At 42.1% G+C, this 20,830-nt stretch overlaps 2 protein-coding genes across 5 annotated transcripts in view; both read left to right on the forward strand.

The window, feature by feature from the left end:
- The first annotated feature begins 3,225 nt into the window (after positions 1-3,225).
- pidd1 (p53-induced death domain protein 1) lies at positions 3,226-17,603 on the forward strand. 3 transcript variants are annotated; one of them, XM_053641392.1, is made up of 16 exons: positions 3,226-4,058; positions 4,325-5,092; positions 5,411-5,824; positions 7,826-7,984; positions 8,132-8,183; positions 8,273-8,474; positions 9,509-9,658; positions 9,752-9,925; positions 11,099-11,246; positions 11,342-11,477; positions 12,100-12,250; positions 12,631-12,754; positions 13,810-13,925; positions 14,132-14,239; positions 14,470-14,663; positions 16,156-17,603. In XM_053641392.1, exons 2-16 carry the CDS (start codon positions 4,504-4,506, stop codon positions 16,394-16,396), a joined length of 2,958 nt encoding a protein of 985 aa, XP_053497367.1. In that variant the 5' UTR covers positions 3,226-4,058; positions 4,325-4,503; the 3' UTR covers positions 16,397-17,603. The 3 variants fall into 3 exon arrangements, with proteins under 3 accessions (XP_053497367.1, XP_053497365.1, XP_053497366.1); XM_053641390.1 differs by having other exon boundaries at positions 3,226-3,694; XM_053641391.1 differs by having other exon boundaries at positions 3,226-3,653.
- Positions 17,604-17,771: 168 nt separating this feature from the next.
- Positions 17,772-20,830, forward strand: part of slc25a22a (solute carrier family 25 member 22a) — a 28,224-nt gene continuing 25,165 nt past the window's right edge. For both annotated transcript variants that reach the window (XM_053641405.1, XM_053641404.1), the window contains exon 1: positions 17,772-18,090. The gene's annotated coding sequence lies outside the window, so the exon portion shown is untranslated. The remainder of the gene's footprint in view (positions 18,091-20,830) is intronic.

A 20,830-nucleotide genomic window follows, 5' to 3' on the forward strand; every position in this document is an offset into this window, starting at 1 on the left:
GTATTTACTAATGTTGAAAAATCTAACAAAACAGGCCTTTCGGTAGGTTTGAAAGCTACATGAGAGGTTAATGAAATTCAAACATAAAAATAAGTGTAACAGGAAAAACAGTTACTGTTGGCACTCATGTGTTTGCAAGTACATGAATACAAATGCAATTTGTAAAATATTATAAATGAGTTTCTCTCACGACACCATTTATAAATCAAGTGACCCAACAACCCCTAGTTTGGAAAGTCCTGACTTAAGTGAAAGTATAGATACTGTGTCAAAATTATACTTGGAAGTGTTACTCAAGCGAAGGTTTAAAAAATAAAAATAAAAAAAGATGCTACTTTTAGAAATGTTTCGTAACTGAGGAAATTAAGTTCGTGTAAAGTTTTCATGTGAAAAGTAACTTTTTTACTTATCTAAAACTGTTACATGAGTTTTGTTTTAATGCAACTCCGCCACGCATCATTCGACCTCTGTACATTTGCAGTATGTACCATTACTACCATTAGTATCATATTATGTAAGCTACTAGCTAATCAGCGCTAGTCTAACCTAGCATTAGCAAAGAAAACAGACTAACTTAATCCAATATACTCAGTCAGTGCCAGCAAAACATACCTCAACCTGGCCAGATGCTAGAAGAGACCTTTATGATTTGTATTTGAAGGTCTAATTAAAAATGCGAGGAGTGAAATGTAAGGTTTTTTCCTTGGAAATGTCATTAAGAGTACAAGTATGCAATTTCAATAATGCTCAAGTGAAATATAAACACAATTAATCAATTAATACGTAAGTATAGTAACAAAGCACAGTTGCTCAAGTATAACTTCATTTGGAATATCATTACCGAGCTGTGTTTATGATTTAGATTTTAAATTACAGGGTAATATGCACCGTTTAAATATACTCATCTGGCCTAATTCACAGGTGGTGCTTGTCACATTTCTAAAATGGGTACAGTTTTTAGCATTATACAGTATGTTGCAAAATTATGCTTTCACAAGAGATTTCTAACTTGGGACATATGGTAGCAGCAGTGTTTATTTTCTCAGATATTTGGAAAAGCTTCTTGCGTGTTTAGAAGAAATCTCCCCAGGGGTAAACTGCTGCCTGCCTCTTGGTCAATTTAAGAAGTCCTTTTAATTGTTATTTATCACGTAATGGGTTTTATGTGAGCTATTATTATCATCCCAGAAGGTAAAAAAAGAGTACAATTATGGATCATGTTCGTTCATTGCACGTGTCAAGACACTTAATGTTTTGAAATAATGCGGCTATAACTGGGCTTGGTGTCTTGACAAGTGAGTTATTAGTCTATGGATTTATGGATGTCAGCTTGTGCTATTTATGCATCCTGCTAATGGGAAAAGTACACTCTGTTATACATTTCCACACTCAAATGTGCTGTTCTAGGAATGTGTTGTGAACATTTGTGACAAAAATACTATTAGTTTTCCTTTGGCCTCCTTCTTGGACAGTGTGCCAGATAGTGCCTCCTGGAAAAGGTTTTACCAAGTACCTTCAGGGTCAATCGCAGGGCAGTAATAGGGAGAGGGTGTTTCTTTTATTATTTATTTATTTATTTATTTATTTATTTATTTATTTATTTGTATTCGGGAAAAAAAACAACAACTAATTTCTCACATACAGTACTGCGCAAAAGTCTTAGACACGTGCAAAGAAATGCTGTAGAGCAAATATGCATTCAAAAATAATGAAATGAAAGGTTTCTACATGTAAAAAAAATACTATAAAGAGCAGTAAACAGTAATAAATGAAACAAAGGCAATATTTGGTGTGACGATCTTTTGCTTAAAAAAAAAAAAAAGGAGAATTAGTGCAGTTATGTAAGGAAATGAGCTGTAAGTTTTATTGAGCGTCTTGCAGAACCAGACACGGTTCTTCTGGAGACTTTGACTGTCGCACTCGCTTCTTATTTTTGCAGCAAAATCCAGCAGGCTTCATTGTGTTTTCTGTCTGAAAAGCGTCTCTTACTACTTAATACGCTGCTTTCTTTACCGACATACACACATTTTTCTGTAAAATTTAATTTTGTGCTAGAAAACTAATGTTTGGGAATCTAAAATGTTTTTGTACTGACTTGATAATGTAGAAGTCCTAAAATAAAAAAAATCTATAACAAAGTTTGTACTAAAAAAAAATAGGGTGCCTAAGACTGTTGCACGGTATTGTATAATATGAAATATGTGAATTGCATGCTTGCTTCAAAAATAAAATTCTTCAGAGTCTTATCTGGTGATAGGCTCATCCTGTGCTTTTTATTCTCTTCCCCTGGGATGAACAAAATGTGCACAGGAAAATATGCTCTTAGTCTCAGGGGCAGGGAGAATCCCGAAATAAAACAGCTGGGGCAAAGAAACAGAACAAACAATAACACAACATGTCCAGGCAAGCAGGAAATTATATCCATCCATCCATCTATTTTCTATACCGCTTATCCTACTGGGTTGTGGGGAACCTGGAGCCTATCCCAGGGAGAATGGGGCACAAGACAGGGTACACCCTGGACACGGTGCCAATCCATCGCAGGGCACAATCACATACACATTCACACACCCATTCATACACTTTGGACACGCCAATCAGCCTACCATGCATGTCTTTGGACTGGGGGAGGAAACCAGAGTACCCGGAGGAAACCCCCGCAGCACGGGGAGAACATGCGAACTCCGCACACACAGGTATGAGAGGTGTGAGGTGAACGTGCTAACCACTAAGATACCGTGCGCCCAATATTAAAACACTATGCTAGAAATACTGAATCAACACCTCAAAACCTTAGACAGGATGTAAATTTGATCGCAAATGCGTTTTCCAGCAGGTGATCTTGAGTAAACCTCCAAAAGTAAAGCTCTAAAACAGCTTAATGTCAACATAGTGGAATATTGGAGTGGTTATAACGCATCCCTGATCTGAATCCCTCAGAAAACGTGTGGACTGAAGTGAGAAACTGAGCTGAATTTAAATACTGAGCTGAAGTCGAACCACACATGATTTTATGGAGATGCCAGCGATCCTGACCCTTTCTGCTCTCCGGACCTGCCTGATCCGTCCGGATGCCCTACCTCTGTATGGAGCTCTCATCAACTGGAGGCTACAGCCTGGAGATTGCTGAGGATGGTACCGCTTGAAGTACCATGAAATAGTTTTGGACCTCAATTCCACATGGACGTTCTCGCTGTGGTTGGTGGGACTACGATTGAAGCGATGGCCTTGGGACTGCACTTACCACATACAGTCTTACATAAAGTCTCTTTTAGTGAACAGTGGACTAGTTCAACAAAACAGACTTCATATAAACACCATAATGAACTTTATTTTACTTTCACACTATCCGTTGTGACCCAGATGAGGACGGGTTCCCTTCTGAGTCTGGTTCCTCTCAAGATCTTAATGAATTTTGACCACCGGCTCGCTCAATAGAGATAAATTCACACACTTAAAATCTCTATCCTGTGTTTATATATTTCTGTAAAGCTGCTTTGGGACAATGTCCATCGTTAAACGCGATATCCAAATCAAATGAAATAGAATCGAATTGAACTGAAATACTGAGCTGAAGTGAAATTCGGTGCTGTCTCTTTAAGAGCTCGTGTCCCGCCTCGCCCTTGAAGTTCGGCGCGTGAACATATGAAAAAGTATGGAAAAGTGCTTTGACAAGGAAGTAGCTTACTATGTGGTATTTTATTTAAACCATAATCACACACCTTCACACACATTCACTCACTGACAACAGGTTTACATTTTAAACGGCGGAAGTTTGGTTGTTTTAGCCCTAAATCCACCGCGACGTTGTCTGGGTTTTGACAGCTTGTTTGTTTATGTTGCTAGCTGGCTAACGTCGTGTACTTACAAACTTTTCTTTTCGAGACAGGAGACTAGTGCTTAAATGACCTCAAAACACCAGGCTGTTTATTTTACACTCGGAAATAAACTAAAAAGCTTTCCTGTCCTCCACACTGTAACTGTCCTGCTGAAAAAAAAACAACCGAAAAACCTCATAATATCTGTAATGGTTTTTAATGGAAGCTCTAATGGTCCCTGTGAGTCTCTACTGGGAATTTGTTGCCTTCTATTAGTGGCATGTTATATCTAGTGGATACCACTAATGGTTTTAATGGTTAGCTAGTGGTTTGTAATGGTATTTGTAGTGGAAAGCATGGTTTCTATTGTATTGTTTGGTTTTGGTGTTGAATGTCCCAGTACTACTGAATGTTTTTCAGTAAGCCAGTATACTGAGTTGAGAAACGTGTTATAATATCTGTCTTTTTTTTCGTCTTTTCAATTTACACCTTCCATCTCTTGACAGGCATGGGCTTGCCTGGACTAGGATATCTCAGCACGGGCCCGTCTGGTGATGTGGTTCGATCTCAGTCATGGCGCTGGAGAAAGAGACGAGGTGTCGCGTTTATCTTTTGACATTCCCAGATTGACACTCCTGCTCTCCTGCTTTGCAAGCCAAATACGAAGTCAAAAAGAAACGAGAGGATGGAGAGAGAGGACGAGAGGACGCAGCCGTCTACGGGAGACGAGGAAAGACGGGATCGTACGAGGGCCGTGAGAGTAAATGAAGTGATGACTGTAGAACGGGATCACGGAGAGTCCGGAGCAGCGTCAGATCCGGATCGGAGACGGCATACGGAAGGCGTGGACGAACTGGAACAGGAACGAAACCCTGAAGTGGCGCGGGAATCAGGATCGATTCGAAGCTTTCTTCGTGGACGTGCGGTCGGAAACGGAGAAGCTTTCCACGCCTTCACGTCTCCTTCTTGTAGCTCGTCTTCGTCCCCGTGCCCCTCTCCTTCTGCTCTCCTTTCCACTTTGTCTCTCTCCTCCTCGTCTCCGCAGCCCTCTCTCGCGCCCCCGCTGAAGCTGGATGCAGTGTTGGTGGACGAGAGGCTGGTGTTGGACGTGTATCAGCATGGGGGCGCGGCGATGCCCGCTCTGTGGGAGAGCGCTCCAGAGCGGATGAAGCGGGTACAGTATGTCCGACTGGGCTCCGAGGACGAAGGAGCGCTGGAAGGTTCTCTCGGTGTTCTCCCTCATCTTACTCAGCTGCGCTCGTTAGCCATTCGAGGTACACACACACATACCTTCTCAATTTGTAATCTTGTATAGCTGCCTAGGATAGGTTCCAGTTTAGTTTTGTGGAGTAGTAGTGCCGCATTTTAATAATAATAATACGTTTATTTCATTGTTTAACGGAGAAAGTGGAAGCGCAACATTCGGTACTGTACGAAACAAATGATCACGTCCGATCGACTACTTCTAAAAGGCTATACAAGTACTAATGATGGCTGATTTTAAAACGTAATGTAATGTGATGCAACTTCATAACTCTAAGATGGAAAAAATATATCATAAACTCAACACCCAATCGTTCTCGCTCTCCCAGGCCACCGCTTCTATGATGCCCAAGGTGAACCCCTTCCTGGCCTGCTGACCTCTCTCCCTCCTTCACTCTCCTGTTGTTCCCTCCTCGTCCACCTCGACCTCTCTTTCAACCGCCTCTCGTCTCTCCCGGCCTGCCTGCTCTCTCTCCGTCACCTCTCCGAGCTCCTGCTCTGCCATAACCTCCTGATCGGCCTGCCTGGAGAAGTGTGCGGCCTGGTGGCCCTGCGCCGTCTCAGCGTGCTGGGAAATAAACTGCAGACTCTACCTTCACAGCTTGGTCTTCTGCATGCGCTCCAGGAGCTGGACGTGTCCTTTAACCAGCTGGAGAGTCTACCCGATGAGCTCGGCCTGCTGAAAAACCTACACGCGCTGGAGCTCTCGTCCAACAGGCTTCGAGAGCTGCCCGAGACACTGGGTGAGGGAGGGAGAGAGTGGAGCGATGCGTAAATGGAATCGGATCTAGATGTACAGTGGAGTATGAACCCAGAACTGTGATTTTTAAATTTTTTTATTTCATCAGCTTTGAAATACAAAAACGTAAGCCGTTAGGACACACAGTATCGTTTGGAATTGATCAGATAATCCAGAAACAAATTAGTTAAGTTGTGTCCTTGTATGGAGGTGAAACGTGCCTGAATGTCCTGTTCGCAAATCTTTTTACTCGGACGATCCTCGCACCCGGTGTGATTCGTCGTTGTCTCTTAAAGCTCAGTTCCTAATTTTGATCCTAATTACCACAGCAAATAAATAAATAAATAAATAAAAGAACAAAGACTTTTTTGGCATTATTAGTGGCGGTATTATTAGTGGCGGTATAACGACAAATTAGCGTTAGTCTTGGGTATCTGATATACAGTTCTGGGTACGTACGGTGTACTTTTTAGACCATTTGTGTTCGCTTTGGTGGAACGAGTGAGAGAAAAATGCACACCAATGGAAATGAATTCGTTCAAGCGTTTCTTTTAAATTGGGACGACGGAACGAAGAAGGGATTTGCATATGGTATTAGTATATATAAGATTCTGACCAGTGAAACGTTCCTAATTGCTTACACGGCAAAAGTATAGAAAATGATTTTGTGACCAGGACGCTGGTGTTTAGAAATGAACCTATTTTCATTGAGGAAACGGGCTAATTAGGTAAAAAAAAAAAAAGAACAAAAAATCGGGTAAATTTCAAAACTAAAAAGCTTTCCTGTCCTCCACACTGTAACTGTCCTGCTGGAAAAAACCCCCCAAAAAACAAAATAAAAAACCTCATAATATTTGTAATGGCTTTAATGGAAACTCTAATGGTCCATGTGGACCTCTGCTGGTAATTTGTTGCCTTCTATTGGTGGCATGTTATGTCAAGTAGATACCATTAAGGACCAATAATGTTAATGGTTTGTAATGGTATTTGTAGTGGAAACTATGGTTTCTATTGTTTTGTTTGGTTTTCTAGCATGGTGTAAAGTTCTACTGAATGTCACAATGAGGACTCTTACATTTAGGAACACCAAGGCGAGCTACCAAAGGTGGGACTGGCCAGGGCGGACCCGGTTCGTTGTGGGGAAGAACAGCGTCAAGTGAGAGCCATTGGTGGACCCCTGGAAGGTGCTGACGCCACCGCCGCGCATCAAATCGAGCCTCGTGAAACAATTTGTCGTCGGTTTCGAGTACCTTCAAGACTTCTTTCCAAAAGTCAAAACCTGTGTCTTGGTCAGACTGCAGATAAAGAAGATCCCGGAGCGCAAGGAATTCCACAAGAAGCTCATTAGTATGGCTCGGGGCTTCCTGGGCAGTCACAAAGCTGTAAACTTATGTGGAGCTGGTTGAGACTCTGATGATGAACTACGGTACAATGGGCTGCTTGATAAACTCATGGAGAACATGTGAGCGTACTCGGAGGAGCAAGGCGGGTGCTTCCACTGAGTCCACCGAGGACAATATAAGGAGAACATGACGGGAGACTACATCTGGGGCCGCTTCGTGAAAGTAAATCTTGAAAAAATACTCGCTTCTAAATCTTTTGCCGTCTTTTTTTTTTGTGTGTATATCTTCAGTATAAGTACACGTTCATTTTGACGCACATGTTGTATTTTTACTGACTTTTTGTGAAGGAAAAGACATTTTCTCGAATGAAAATAGGTCGATTTCAAAACACCGATGTCCTGGTCACGAATGGAAAGTTTGCGGGGAATAATAGCCATTTTCTATACTTTTATAAGTACAGTATAAGCGATTAGAAATGAACACTTGCTACCCAGGAACACAAAATATGTCTTACATAGTGTCTTTTTGTCACTGAATACGGAAAGCATTACGAGAAATCTTGTTGTAGTTTTTATTTAAACATCCAGGAAGATGATGACGGTCATTTTGGAACAAAAGACAATTTTATCTGACTTAATCTCTCTGTTTTTTGTCCTCTTTAGGTTCTTTACACTCTTTGAGGGTGCTGGCAATCCACAGTAATGAGTTACGGAGCATCCCAGAGTCTGTGAAATCCCTCCCTGCGCTAACTAGACTGGACGTACGAAATAACCCACTGGGCCGACCCCCGACCCCCCCGCCACTCCCTCCCGCACCAGCAGGTCGTGCAAAGTTTGACTCTAACCACACATCACGTGTTACACCAGTTAGTCACTTTAGTACAGTATATCACGTGCATTTGTCTGTTCAATTAAACACGTACTGTTAGATTTGATGCAGGATTATGTATGATCTTGTCTCCCTCACAGCTCAGACCGACTCCCCAGTACCAGAGTTACACCTCGCCTTCAACCAGCACAAGTAAATAAAACACAACCGCCTTTAATAAAGCCTTCTCATCATTATAACACTAGACATGACTACACTATATTGTAATGCTCCTCTCACAGGTTTTCCGTGTCTCCTGCTGGATGTCACGTGTTTCTTCCTGGTGGAGGAGAGCTCTTGTTTCCACGGGGCTGCGTTAAGTTCTTTACACAGTTCAAATGGGCCGAGAGAAAACCAGACAGGAAGTGGATATGGCTGGAGGAGCATGATTTCCTGCTCAGCCGTCCTCTGGAACTGCTTCCCCACGGTGTTGCGTTCGACAAGGTGAAACGAAAGGGTTTTTATTTTATGTTGGGAGGAGCGATTAGTGTTCAACTACGGTCCCGTCCGAAACTATCGGAACGGCGAGGCCAGTTCGTTCGTTTGTGGTGTACACACCAAAGACGTTTTGGGTTTGAGATCAAACGACCGAGATGAGACGAGAGTTTAGGATTTCAGCTTTTATTTTCTGGTATTCACTTCTAGACGTGTTAAACAACATAAAACATGGAAGCTTTTGTATCAAACCACGCAATTTTTAGGTGATCAAAAGTATTGGAACAGATAAGTCTTGACGTAAATAACACTTAATATTTGATTGCATATCCCTTGCTTGTAATAACTGCATCAAGCCTGCCACTCACTGACATCAACAAACTGTTGGGTTCTTCTTTTGTGATGCTTTTCCAGGATTTCACTGCACCTTCTTTCAGTTGTTGTTTGTTTCGGGGAGTTTCTCCCTCTAGTCTCCTCTTCAGGAGGTGAAATGCTGCTCAACTGATTTAAGGTCTGGTGATTGACTCAGCCAGTCTGAAACCTTCCAAATATTTCCCCTTGATAAACAAAGTCCTGTGTTGAGTTGGCAGCGTGTTTTGGATCGTTGTCTTGCTACATAATGAAGTTCCTCCTGATTAATTTGGATGCATTTCTCTGCAAATTGGCAGACAAAATCTTCCTGTAAGCGGTTTATTGTTTAAACAATCAGTCTAACAGGAAACACCTGTCGGTCCCATGTTCCGATATTTTTGCTCGCCTACAAATTGGGTGGTCTGATACAAAACGCGCTGTGTTCTACGTCGTTTAACACGTCTACGTATAAATACCGAGAAATAAAAGCTGAAATTATGACCTCTCTTCTCAGATTCAACCCCAAATGTCTTTTGTATCAGACTACAGTGGAAAAAAAGAAGCAGAATTGGCCTTGCCGTTCCAATAGTTTCGGCGGGGACTGTAATTCTTTTCTCTTAGCTACTGCTCACTCTTATAAGACAATATCAATTGCTTATTTCTAATTGGTCTTTTCTTTCTGTCTTTCCCAGCCTGTAGAAGTGTGTGTTCCTTACCACAGGACCCGGAAAGGTGAGGTGATGGTGCGCAGGTATGATGGTCACGCTTGGAGTACACTACCCACCCAGACCAGAAGAGGGAGCCACAGGCACAGCTGTAGGCCACGGGGCCGACCTGCACGGGTAACACGGATCACCAAATATCTTCGAATCTACACCGTAGGCTTTATTTATAAAACTCGCTTTGATATTTGTGGTGTGTTTTTGTGTGTACAGCTGGCGTGCTGCACTGTCACGCACTTCTCCTGGTTTGTGGTCATCTCTCGTCCCGTCAGAGACTGTTGCTCGGTGTTGCCAGAGGGGGCGCTGCTGGTGTCTCGCTATGACCCTGGGATCAAACTCACTTTTCCTGCGAACTGCACAACACATGCACGCACTGTCACACTGCAGGTGTGTGCCTCGGTTAAACAGAACCCTACACGGGGTCTGATCTGTTGTAAACATCAATAATAATTTATCTAGGCGTATAATAAGTCTACTATAGACATACGCAGTACTATTTTGCACTCTGAGATGTTTATGATCTAAAGCTTGTATGCTTATATTTGTTGTTAAATAGCAGGATTTGCACAATATGGAATGGGCATACAGGTGAATCTTAAAAAATTTGAATATCGTGGAAAAATTCATTTTTTCCCCCGTAATTTAATTAAAAATGCGGAACTTTCATATATTCTAGATTCATTACACATAAAGTGAAATATTTCAAGCCTCAAAACTCCAGTATCTCAACATATTAGTATACAGAAATAAGGATCTGGAAAGGGACCTCGTGTCTCGCTAAGTAGGGACTACTCTAATCGCAGGTTGCGAGAGGAAACGTAAACCTGAAGGAGAGTGTTGAGGTATAGAGGTGCTGTTCCTGACAAGGTCTTGTACAGTATGTGAGCATCAAGGCCTTGAATTTGATGCGGGTGGCTACAGGAAGCCGGTGGAACGAGGGGTGTGACATGGGTTCGTTTGGACTGGATGCAATGTGCTTGCGGAATCATTCCGAATCATCCGAAGGGGTTTGATGGAGCTGGCTGGAAGGCCCGGGAGCAGTGCGTTGCAATTGTCCAGTCTTGAGATATCAAAACCCTGGATTAGTAGCTGTGCGGCATGATGGGTGAGATAGGGTCTGATGTTCTACAGAAGGAACCTACAGGACCGACCAGCTGTTGAAACGTGGTCTGTGAAAGTCACCCCATGGTTTCCGACTATCCTGGTCTTATAGATGCACTGACCCTTTATATCTCACACGAACAGTCAGTCATTTTTCGCAGACTAGATCCACATCTGGGTTTGTGTCGAGCTGGGTTCTGACACAAGCGCTTGGTAAATAAAACTGGAAGGGAAACATGTCCTGCACGTTCAGGTTATACCTTCTGTAATCCTTGGCAAGATAAAGTGACCCATTTTATACAGATGTAAGCTTTCTCAAACATAGAGCAAGCCCCATGTTTTATCAGTGAATGTATTATGAATATATTAGTGTCAGTATTGGTCCATAAGCGAGCTAGTCGATGTCTCGAGCTCAATGTGCTGTAAATATTGTAATGATAAATTCTTTGCTATACCCAGGTGCTTCAGGTGGCGCAGTCTGAGGTGCAGGATCTGACAGGAGACCCACACGCCAGTGCAAGCCCCCTCCTCTGCCTCTCCCAAACTCCCAGCATGCACTTCCTCCAGCCAATCAAAGTGCAGATCCCCCTTCCACCTGGACTTACTGGTGCTTAGACTATTTCTCTTTCTCTGTCTTTTTCTATTGACCCAGCTCTCACAGGTAAGGATAAAGTCCATTTGTGTGTGTGTGTGTGTGTTTAGGACTCACGGTGGATATGTCTCGGCTGCACCTGCTGCACGGTGACCCTGTGGCTCACACCTGGACTGATGTCACCGCTCAGGTGTCTCTATACATCACACATCTCTATGCCATCTTTTCTGTCACACACTTCTCCTGGTGAGTCATGAAACCCATGCGCAGTGCAGCAGTGGAATATACTGTGTTTTGCTTTTAATGATAATAATAATTTGTGTATATATTTGCTGGATTAAAGATGCAGTATGTAACGTTTGTGGTGGAAATTCAAGCATGTAGCATTGTTGAGAGCTCCGGCAGTGAAATATTTTTGACACAACTCAACAACATTTCTGTTGTTGCTCACTAACAAGAATGGCACTCTGTCTTCCATGTGTGTGTTTTTTTTTCTTTCTACTCGCCCCTCTAACTTGCAGCCTGATTGGTCAGGAGCTAAAAAAGTGATGTCACTCTGTGGGTCTCTGAAAACTGCCTTGTAGATTTACTTAAAACATTTTTTTTTTTTTTTTAAAGTGCACTGGTGGTTCAGAAAAGAAAACACCAAGTGTTTAAGTCATTTCAAATAACTAGAGAGGTCGAACTACAAATCCCCTAAAGTTACATACTGCTGCTTTAATTCTTAGTTATTTTTGTACACGGTAACCTAACACAGTCACACAACTTTGAAATGTATGACTAGGCTCTATGTGTGACCTATAAATTGGTCATTTATTAATTGTTTGAAAAGACTTATAAACGTGTGTGTGTGTGTGTGTGTGTTTAGGTACTGGCTGTGGTACACCACTCACAGCTGCATTAGTGGAGTGGTGAGGAAAGTGTACCACAGACTAAAGCAGTTCAGGGTTCAGTTTCTGGTGCTACAGAGAAAAGCAGACTTCACACAAGTCCTACTGCAGTGTCTGCCTTCAGATAAGGTGTGTGTGTGTGTGTGTGTGTTTGTGTGTATGTATGTGTATGTGTGTGTATACAAACACTCAAAATAATCTGTGTGTATTAACATGCTTACGATATTTTGTTCTTTCTAAGGCTGTAAAACTACAACATGTTATTTGGTCATATCTCAGTAGCCTCTTGTGTGACAAATCACAGTTTATTTTTTGCTGCGGTTGCTATGGTGATGTGAATAAATTCTCGATTGTCCAGCTTGTGAGGAAGGAGGAAGAACATTTAACTCGTGATATAGAAAAAATATATCAATTGTGACAGCCGTAGTTATATTGTGTTGTTTTTTTTTTTGAGTAAGTGACACATGGTGTGTGTGTGTGTGTGTGTGTGTGTGTCTGTGTGTGTGCAGATCGACAGTAGGTTCGCATCTCTATCAGAGCAGTATGATGGTCCTCAGCCTTCAGATGTGTGTAACCTGTTGGAAGGAGAGCAGTTCTTTGCTGGGTTTGAGAGAGGCATTGACATCACCTCTGGTGTGCCCACACACACACACACACACACACATGCGCGCACACACACACACACACTGCACTCCACATTCACACTAAGGTATAGGCGTTAAACCAGACTGTTAGGAGAATGCTTATATGACTGTGTTTGTAATTGCTTAGAAGATCATATTGGTTCTTGGGTTTGGGTATCATGTGTATGAATAGTTTATAAGCCAGTTGTGCCGTAGATCAAATTGCGCAAACACACACACACACACACACACACACACACAAACTAATTGATGGTGTTGCAGATCGGTATTGTTATCACTATTATCTATAACTTGCCAAAATGTATGCTTTTCCCATGTTAGTTAACATTGGAGTACATCACTACATGTTATCATTCAAAAATACACCAAAAGATTCTTCTTTTTCCACCACCCCCCCCCCCCCCCCCCAAAAAAAAAAAAAACCCCAAACAACCCCCTTGAGGAGAACATGCAAACTCCATGCACACGGGGCGGAGGGTGGGATTCGAACCCCCAACCCCCAGAGGTGCAAAGTGCTCCCGGTATTCACTCTCTAAATCTAAGACAAGACAGCTATGATAGGACTCTATTGAAAATGTACTGTGTACGGTGCAGGTCAGTAATTGTACTTGTATACATAATTCTGTTTTTGTTTCTTTTGCCCCCTTTTTTTTTCCCCGTCTTACATTTACAGCATTTGGCAGACGCCCTTCCTTATCCAGATCGACTTACATTTATTATATATCTGAGCAGTTGAGGGTTAAGTCGCTCAGTGGTGGCTTGGCGGTGCTGGGGTTTGAACTCACAATCTTCCGATCAGTAGCCCAGCGTCTTAACCCCTGAACGGTGTTGGTTGAGTTTCCTAGTGCCTGTCGTGATGTTTGTATTTCCATCTTACTGGTTGAAGCATCTAATAGCATTAAACGAAACCATAGTGGTCCTACAAAGAGTGGAGTTACCTTTGACGGCCTCTGTTCATTAGGGTCAGATACCCAAGTTAATTAATGCCCGCGTTCCGCGTAACGTTTATAAAACACGGACATCGATGCGGTTCTGTCCCGTCAGATCGACCGGACTGCAGAGAGGGCAGACTGGCCTTCACCTTCTATTCTCACCTGAAGAACATCAAAGAGGTGCACGTGTGCCCGACACACCAACAAGAGGGAACCGTCCGAGGACAGGTGAGCACCAGCGGTCTGGACTGCACCTGGATTTCTAGTCCTACGTTGTTGTTTACTGGACATAGCTGAGATTTCAGACCAGACCAGTATGTTTAGTTAATAAATCAGTACATAAATGCTTTAGTTTTGTGTACAAGCAGATCCAAGAAAATGCACAAACGTTTTTTTTATTTTTATGTTAACCAAGTGTGTGTGTGTTTTCTCAGGTATCGTTCTACAGAGGCGACGTACCCAATGACCTTCCAGAGGAAGTGGCTCGGAAAAGGAAAGGCCACGACAGCCAGTGGATGGCTACGCTCCCACTTAGACTTCCTGTAAGAGTGAACGCATACATGATGGTAGACAGTGTAATGCTGATTGCTGCTTTAAATAAAAAAAAAAAAGAAAAGCCAAATTTATAATTTTTTTGTCCTGTTGATCAGAAATAATCAGGATAGAGCTTCATCGCTAGACAGAGGAACCCAAGTGGAACTTGCTTTTCTCTGCTCAAACTCACTACAATTAGCATATCTTCATTTTCTCACACACACACGCACACACACAGGGTGCTGACCAGGAGGGCAGTGTGTACGCAGAGCGGCAGTACCCACCGCTAAACCTCGGCGATCCTGAGAGCGGATACCTCACAGAGACCAACCTTCTGTCCATCTCATTTCGCATCAGCCAGGACTGGCGCAGCATCGGCATCAACCTGGGCATCAGCTATAACGAGCTGGATCGCATCCAGTTCAAACACAGGTGTGCATCGCAGGGAAGGGAACGCCGCAGAGAGCGCCGAGAGAGAGCCTCCTGCCACCCGATGGCGCTGTTAATCACGCCTCGGAGGCTGTTCGTGCTGCATAGATATACTGAATATTGATCAGACATATTTCTGTGAATAGAGCCATAAGATTAAGAATGTAGACTTTAAAGGGAACACATCTAAACGTTAATGCATTCATATATATATATATATATATATATAATGCATTTTCTGTGTACATGTGTAGGCTTAATGTGTGTTGTATCCGATCAGTCATAGCTATAAGTAGATGACAAAAGACAAAAACTAAGTAGGGAGTAGTACAGCATGAGTATTATTGTTTAATCTCTTCTGTGTCAGTCATCAGTGGGCCATCTGGGACACTGCAGGGGATTGTACTGTACACACACACACACACACACACATACTGAGGAGCTCAGGGCATGGCCTGTTTTTTGTATCTCGCTCTCCAGAATCTTTATCCAGTGTGTCGAGTGTTTGGCTGTAGGATTTCTTCAAGAGCATTACGCTTACGACCCCCTCCCGAAAAAAAATCATTTGTTTTGCGTAATAGCGTGGTATGGAGTGTGTTATACAACAGCAATTCTCCAATAGTTACACTGTTTAATTATTAACGTAGGAAAGGTCAGACATTTCACCGCGTTACAGTTAAATGTACTGCTGTGGAATGTCCGAGAGACAAGTCAGTTCCTTTTCTCACTAATGTGATAAATAAACAGTCATATCCTCACCGGCCGCCCTCTTCTCTTCTCTCCCCTCCCTCTCTCTTCTCTCCCCTCCCTCTCTCTTCTCTCCCCTCCCTCTCTCTTCTCTCCTCTTCTCTCCTCTTCTCTCATCTTCTCTCCTCTTCTCTCTCTCTCTCTCTCAAATAAACAAAACAAAACCACAGCATGTCATTTTCCTGAGAAACAGTAAAACTCCTGAAGACGTTGCCGTGCTGATAAGCTGAAAGAGAAGCACTGTGACAAAGCGCTGACAACCCAGACTCCTTCCATAAATGTTCAATAAGTGTCTCCTAAGACGAAACCCCACCACATCCATGACTATAGGTTTAACTTTGTTAAGCAACACTTTTAAAAATCTGCCTGTTAAATCGTTTATTAGTGGTCTTTAGATAACGTGGCGTGTTCAAGTCTCTGTGTATGAGCCGTTACTATAGAAACAATAGTGTAGTATTAGAACAAGCACGTTAAGACTAACCCATTGTTCACCTATTGATCTGCTATACACAAATACTGTCCAGATTGTAAATATTATAAAAACCATCAGGTCATATACGTCTTCTGATTTGTCTGAAGTGACGCAGGGATACCGGCTGTTACTGAGCCTAGACATCTAGATCCCACCTAGATAGGTCTCACACACACACACACATTAGTTACATACTAATGGCAAATCCAGCACACACGAATCACGCAAATACCCATATGGCTGAGAAAACTCTGATCTTGGTGTGTCTTTTTCCAGAGATAACCTAGGAGCCATGGTGTTGGAGATGCTCTTCCATTGGGCGAGAGAGCAGCAGAAGGCGGGAGCAGGAGCGGTCCCACGGCTGATCGAGGCTCTAATCGAGAGCGGGAGGCGGGACCTTGCTGATGAAGTACAGGATATAGTGAATCTGGGGAAAATGAAGTACACCGAGTCCCTGAAGAGAGTTGGCCTAGAGACAGAGACCCCGGGAACCTCTACTCAGTCTCAATTAAGCTGACACACACACACACACACACAAAAGGACAGTATGGAGACCTCTCCCAGGTGCCAATATTCACAAATCACAATAATGGTGCTGGCCATTTGTACACTGTACATTTAATATTTTAAAGAGCCTATTATTTAATGTAACACACACACACACATTTCTCTGCAGTGTCGCAGCTGTCAGGTTTTCCACTGTGAGATCGTTGCTATGCCTAAGCTGTTGTTGGGCTGAATCAGCTCCTCACACACATCCGCTGAACAAACTTCTTCCACTTCGCCTCTCTGCCTCCTGAAGCCTCACTAACTTCAACTGGAACCAGACAAGTGCACTGAACACTTCCTGTTGCCAATGTGTTTCGTTTCTGATCACTGATTGGAACCATGCCCAAACTACATGATATGGCCAAAAGTTTGTGGACACCTGACCATCACACCCATGTGTTTCCTAAAATCAGGGACGTCCAATCTTATCCAGACAGTACCAGTGTGGGTGCAGGTTTTCATTCCAGCCAAGTGGAAGCCAAGACAACGAATTAAACATGTGGAATTAAAAAGGCGTGGCCCCTGCTTGACGGGAACGAAAACCCGTACCCACACATGATTGGACACCGCTGCACAAAATGTTCGAAGCACACAATTGTATAGGATGTTTTTCAGAATCTCTTGTATAGCCAGTATGTTTTATATGCAGGAACTTTTGGTCATCGTCTTGTACCTATAACAAAACAAAAAACCTCACCACGCTAACGAGAGCTTCCAGGGAGCTGTAGCATTACAGTTTCCCTTCACTGGAACTAAGGCGTGGATCCCAAAACCTGTTCCCTGCCCCTGTGAGCAAAGCGAGATCCATGAAGACATGGCTTTCCAAGGTTGGAGTAGAAGAGCTCCTGCACAGAGCCCTGACCTCAACCCCACTGAGCACTTTTGGAATAAACTGGAACCCCAGGCGTCCTCACTAACACTCTTGTAGTTGAGTGAACACACATCCCAACCGCCATGCCCCAAAAATCTAGCGAAAAGCCTTCCCAGAAGAGTTGAGCTTATTAAACAGCAAAGGGGGACTAAATCACTTTTTTAATAAGCACTTGTGAGGTGTGAGATTCGGGTGTCTGCATACTTTTGACCAGGAGTGTGCTGTGTTTGTTGAACAGTCTCTGTGTTTGTATGCTTCAGTATGAGTGTTTTATGAAATAAATGTGCTGTGAGGTAATCCCAGATTGCGCTCTAAACACCAGGACCTATCCTTAGCCTTAGTGCGCACTATTTAGTGAGCGAGCACGCAGATTGGGATGGAGCCCTCGAGTCCATGCGCTCTAGTTATTTTTACCTCAAGGTCACAGAGTGCGGAGCAGGCTATGTCGTCATGGTGACGCCGTGCTCATCGCCCCGCCCCTTTCAGGTCGTGCTGCAATAACAGGGTCTGGCACAAGGAGGCGCAGATCTCTCCATTCTTCTCTTCTCTTCTCTTCTTGTCATCCCGACACCGCATTCCTTCTAGCTCTCACCTCTCCTCCGCCTCAGCTTCTCCTCCTGTCCTCCCTTCTCCGTTTTGTTCTTGTTTGGGGTTTGTTTTATTTTCCCTTTAGGGTTACAGACACTAGTTGACGACGGTCGGCTTGAGTCGGGGTGTCGGAACGCGTCGGCAGGAGTGAAGAAGACGTGATTGACCGGTTTAAAGACATAACGGGACGCACAACACCTCCGGTATGATGACGTTAAATTATTTATTGCCGTGTTTATGAGGTCGGAATGCTGAACGGTTAGGGATGCGATGCAGTTTTAATGAGAGTGCGTTAATCTGGAGGAGTAATCATGCATTATGAGTGGTGTGTGTGTGTGTGTGTGTGTGTGTGTTGTCTCTGGGAGGAGAATCGTTTCCCGTTATGTGGCGAGTGGGATTCCCTATAGCCTTTCTGTTAGAAGGGTTGCCATGGTCACACACGGTCATGTCATACAGCTCCAGTGACCGGTTATAAGCTGTAATGAACATCCTTCTCTCACACTTTCCGTTATTTCATGTTTCATGGCTATTCAGGGCCTGAGGAGGCGTCCAGTGCGATCAGATCGGCATCCGCTATTCCTCACACCATCCCCGCTTGATGGATGCGCCCTTATTGCAACTAATATCATCATCATCATCAGCAGCAGCATCATCATCATCATCATAATAATAATAATAATAATAATAATAATAATAATAATAATAATCTGTTCATGTTGAAGGGGCTTCGTGCTGTACTGTCTCCTGCAGACAGTTGTATTAACAGGATTTTTGGGATTAGATATGGGATTGTTACACAGGAAAAAAAAACACGCGCGCGCACACACTCAGCAACGTTGCGGCAGGACGAAGCGACTCGTCGCGTGCCGTGCGCGCCCCCGACACTCTTCAGTGCGCGCTCCCGACTCCAGGAAAAAAAACGTGACTCTTTTCGGCGGCCAGTGATCTAACGGTGCAGATACACAGCAGCCAGCACGACCTCACACACTAATCACCGTGTCTTCGTCTTTTAGAAAAAAAGGGTCAAATCTATCACCTTTATACACATTTACAGTCAAATCTATCACCTTTATACACATTCACAGTAAAATCTAGCACCTTTATACACATTTACAGTAAAATCTATCACCTTTATACACATTTACAGTCAAATCTATCACCTTTATACACATTTACAGTCAAATCTATCACCTTTATACACATTTACAGTCAAATCTAGTACCTTTATACACATTTACAGTCAAATCTATCACCTTTATACACATTTACAGTAAAATCTAGCACCTTTATATACATTTACAGTCAAATCTATCACCTTTATACACATTTACAGTAAAATCTAGCACCTTTATACACATTTACAGTAAAATCTAGCACCTTTATACACATTTACAGTCAAATCTAGTACCTTTATACACATTTACAGTAAAATCTAGTACCTTTATACACATTTACAGTAAAATCTAGTACCTTTATACACATTTACAGTAAAATCTAGTACCTTTATACACATTTACAGTAAAATCTAGTACCTTTATACACATTTACAGTAAAATCTAGTACCTTTATACACATTTACAGTAAAATCTAGTACCTTTATACACATTTACAGTAAAATCTATCACCTTTATACACATTTACAGTCAAATCTAGTACCTTTATACACATTTACAGTAAAATCTATCACCTTTATACACATTTACAGTCAAATCTAGTACCTTTATACACATTTACAGTAAAATCTAGCACCTTTATACACATTTACAGTAAAATCTAGTACCTTTATATACATTTACAGTAAAATCTAGCACCTTTATACACAGTAAAATCTAGCACCTTTATATACATTTAGAGTCAAATCTAGCACCTTTATACACATTTACAGTAAAATCTAGTACCTTTATATACATTTACAGTAAAATCTAGCACCTTTATATACATTTAGAGTCAAATCTAGCACCTTTATACACATTTACAGTAAAATCTAGTACCTTTATATACATTTACAGTAAAATCTAGCACCTTTATACACAGTAAAATCTAGCACCTTTATATACATTTAGAGTCAAATCTAGCACCTTTATACAAAGTAAAACTAGCACCTTTATATACATTTAGAGTCAAATCTAACACCTTTATACACATTTACAGTAAAATCTAGCACCTTTAAGCATCTTGAAGGTAAACTCTAGCACCTTTATACACAGTTAGAGTATAGTGTATAGTATAGTATAGAGTAAGAGTAAAATCTAGCACTGTTATGGTCAAATCTAGCACCTTTATACACATTTAGAGTCAAATCTAGCACATTTAAGCACATTTAAGGTCAAATCTAGCACCTTTAAGCATCCTGAAGGTAAAATCTAGCAACTTTATACACATTTAGAGTAAAATCTAGCACATTTAAGGTCAAATCTAGCACCTTTAAGCATCTTGAAGGTAAAATCTAGCACCTTTATACACATTTAGAGTAAAATCTAGCACTGTTAAGGTAAAATCTAGCACCTTTAAGCACCTTTAAGGTAAAATCTATCACCTTTATACACATTTACAGTAAAATCTAGCACCTTTATATACATTTAGAGTCAAATCTAGCACCTTTATACACATTTACAGTAAAATCTAGCACCTTTATACACATTTAGAGTCAAATCTAGCACCTTTAAGCACCTTTAAGGTAAAATCTAGCACCTTTATACACATTTAGAGTAAAATCTAGCACTTTCGATTTGCATGTAGAACACTAGAACTTTTCTTTCTATCAGAAATCAGGAAGCCAATTAGCCTATAGATATGAATGTATCTAAATCTCACTTGCATTAAAAAGTATGATGGAATAGCATGAGTAAAAAAAAGTGTTAACCGTGTTAAACAAAAATGGTTTACGCTGCTGTCTCAAATAATTAACGCAGATGACCAGAATGATAGAAAATCGGCTATCAC

This window comes from Ictalurus furcatus, chromosome 14, assembly GCF_023375685.1.
Source record: "Ictalurus furcatus strain D&B chromosome 14, Billie_1.0, whole genome shotgun sequence".
NCBI lineage: Eukaryota > Metazoa > Chordata > Actinopteri > Siluriformes > Ictaluridae > Ictalurus > Ictalurus furcatus.

Bases quoted from the DNA above. Each gene is read 5' to 3' on its own strand.
- pidd1 (XM_053641392.1), top strand. From the start codon at position 4,504: ATGGAGAGAGAGGACGAGAGGACGCAGCCGTCTACGGGAGACGAGGAA. The intron at 13,926-14,131 runs GTGAGCACCAGC...GTGTTTTCTCAG, and splicing joins AGGGAACCGTCCGAGGACAG to GTATCGTTCTACAGAGGCGA. The intron at 14,664-16,155 runs GTGTGCATCGCA...GTCTTTTTCCAG, and splicing joins CGCATCCAGTTCAAACACAG to AGATAACCTAGGAGCCATGG.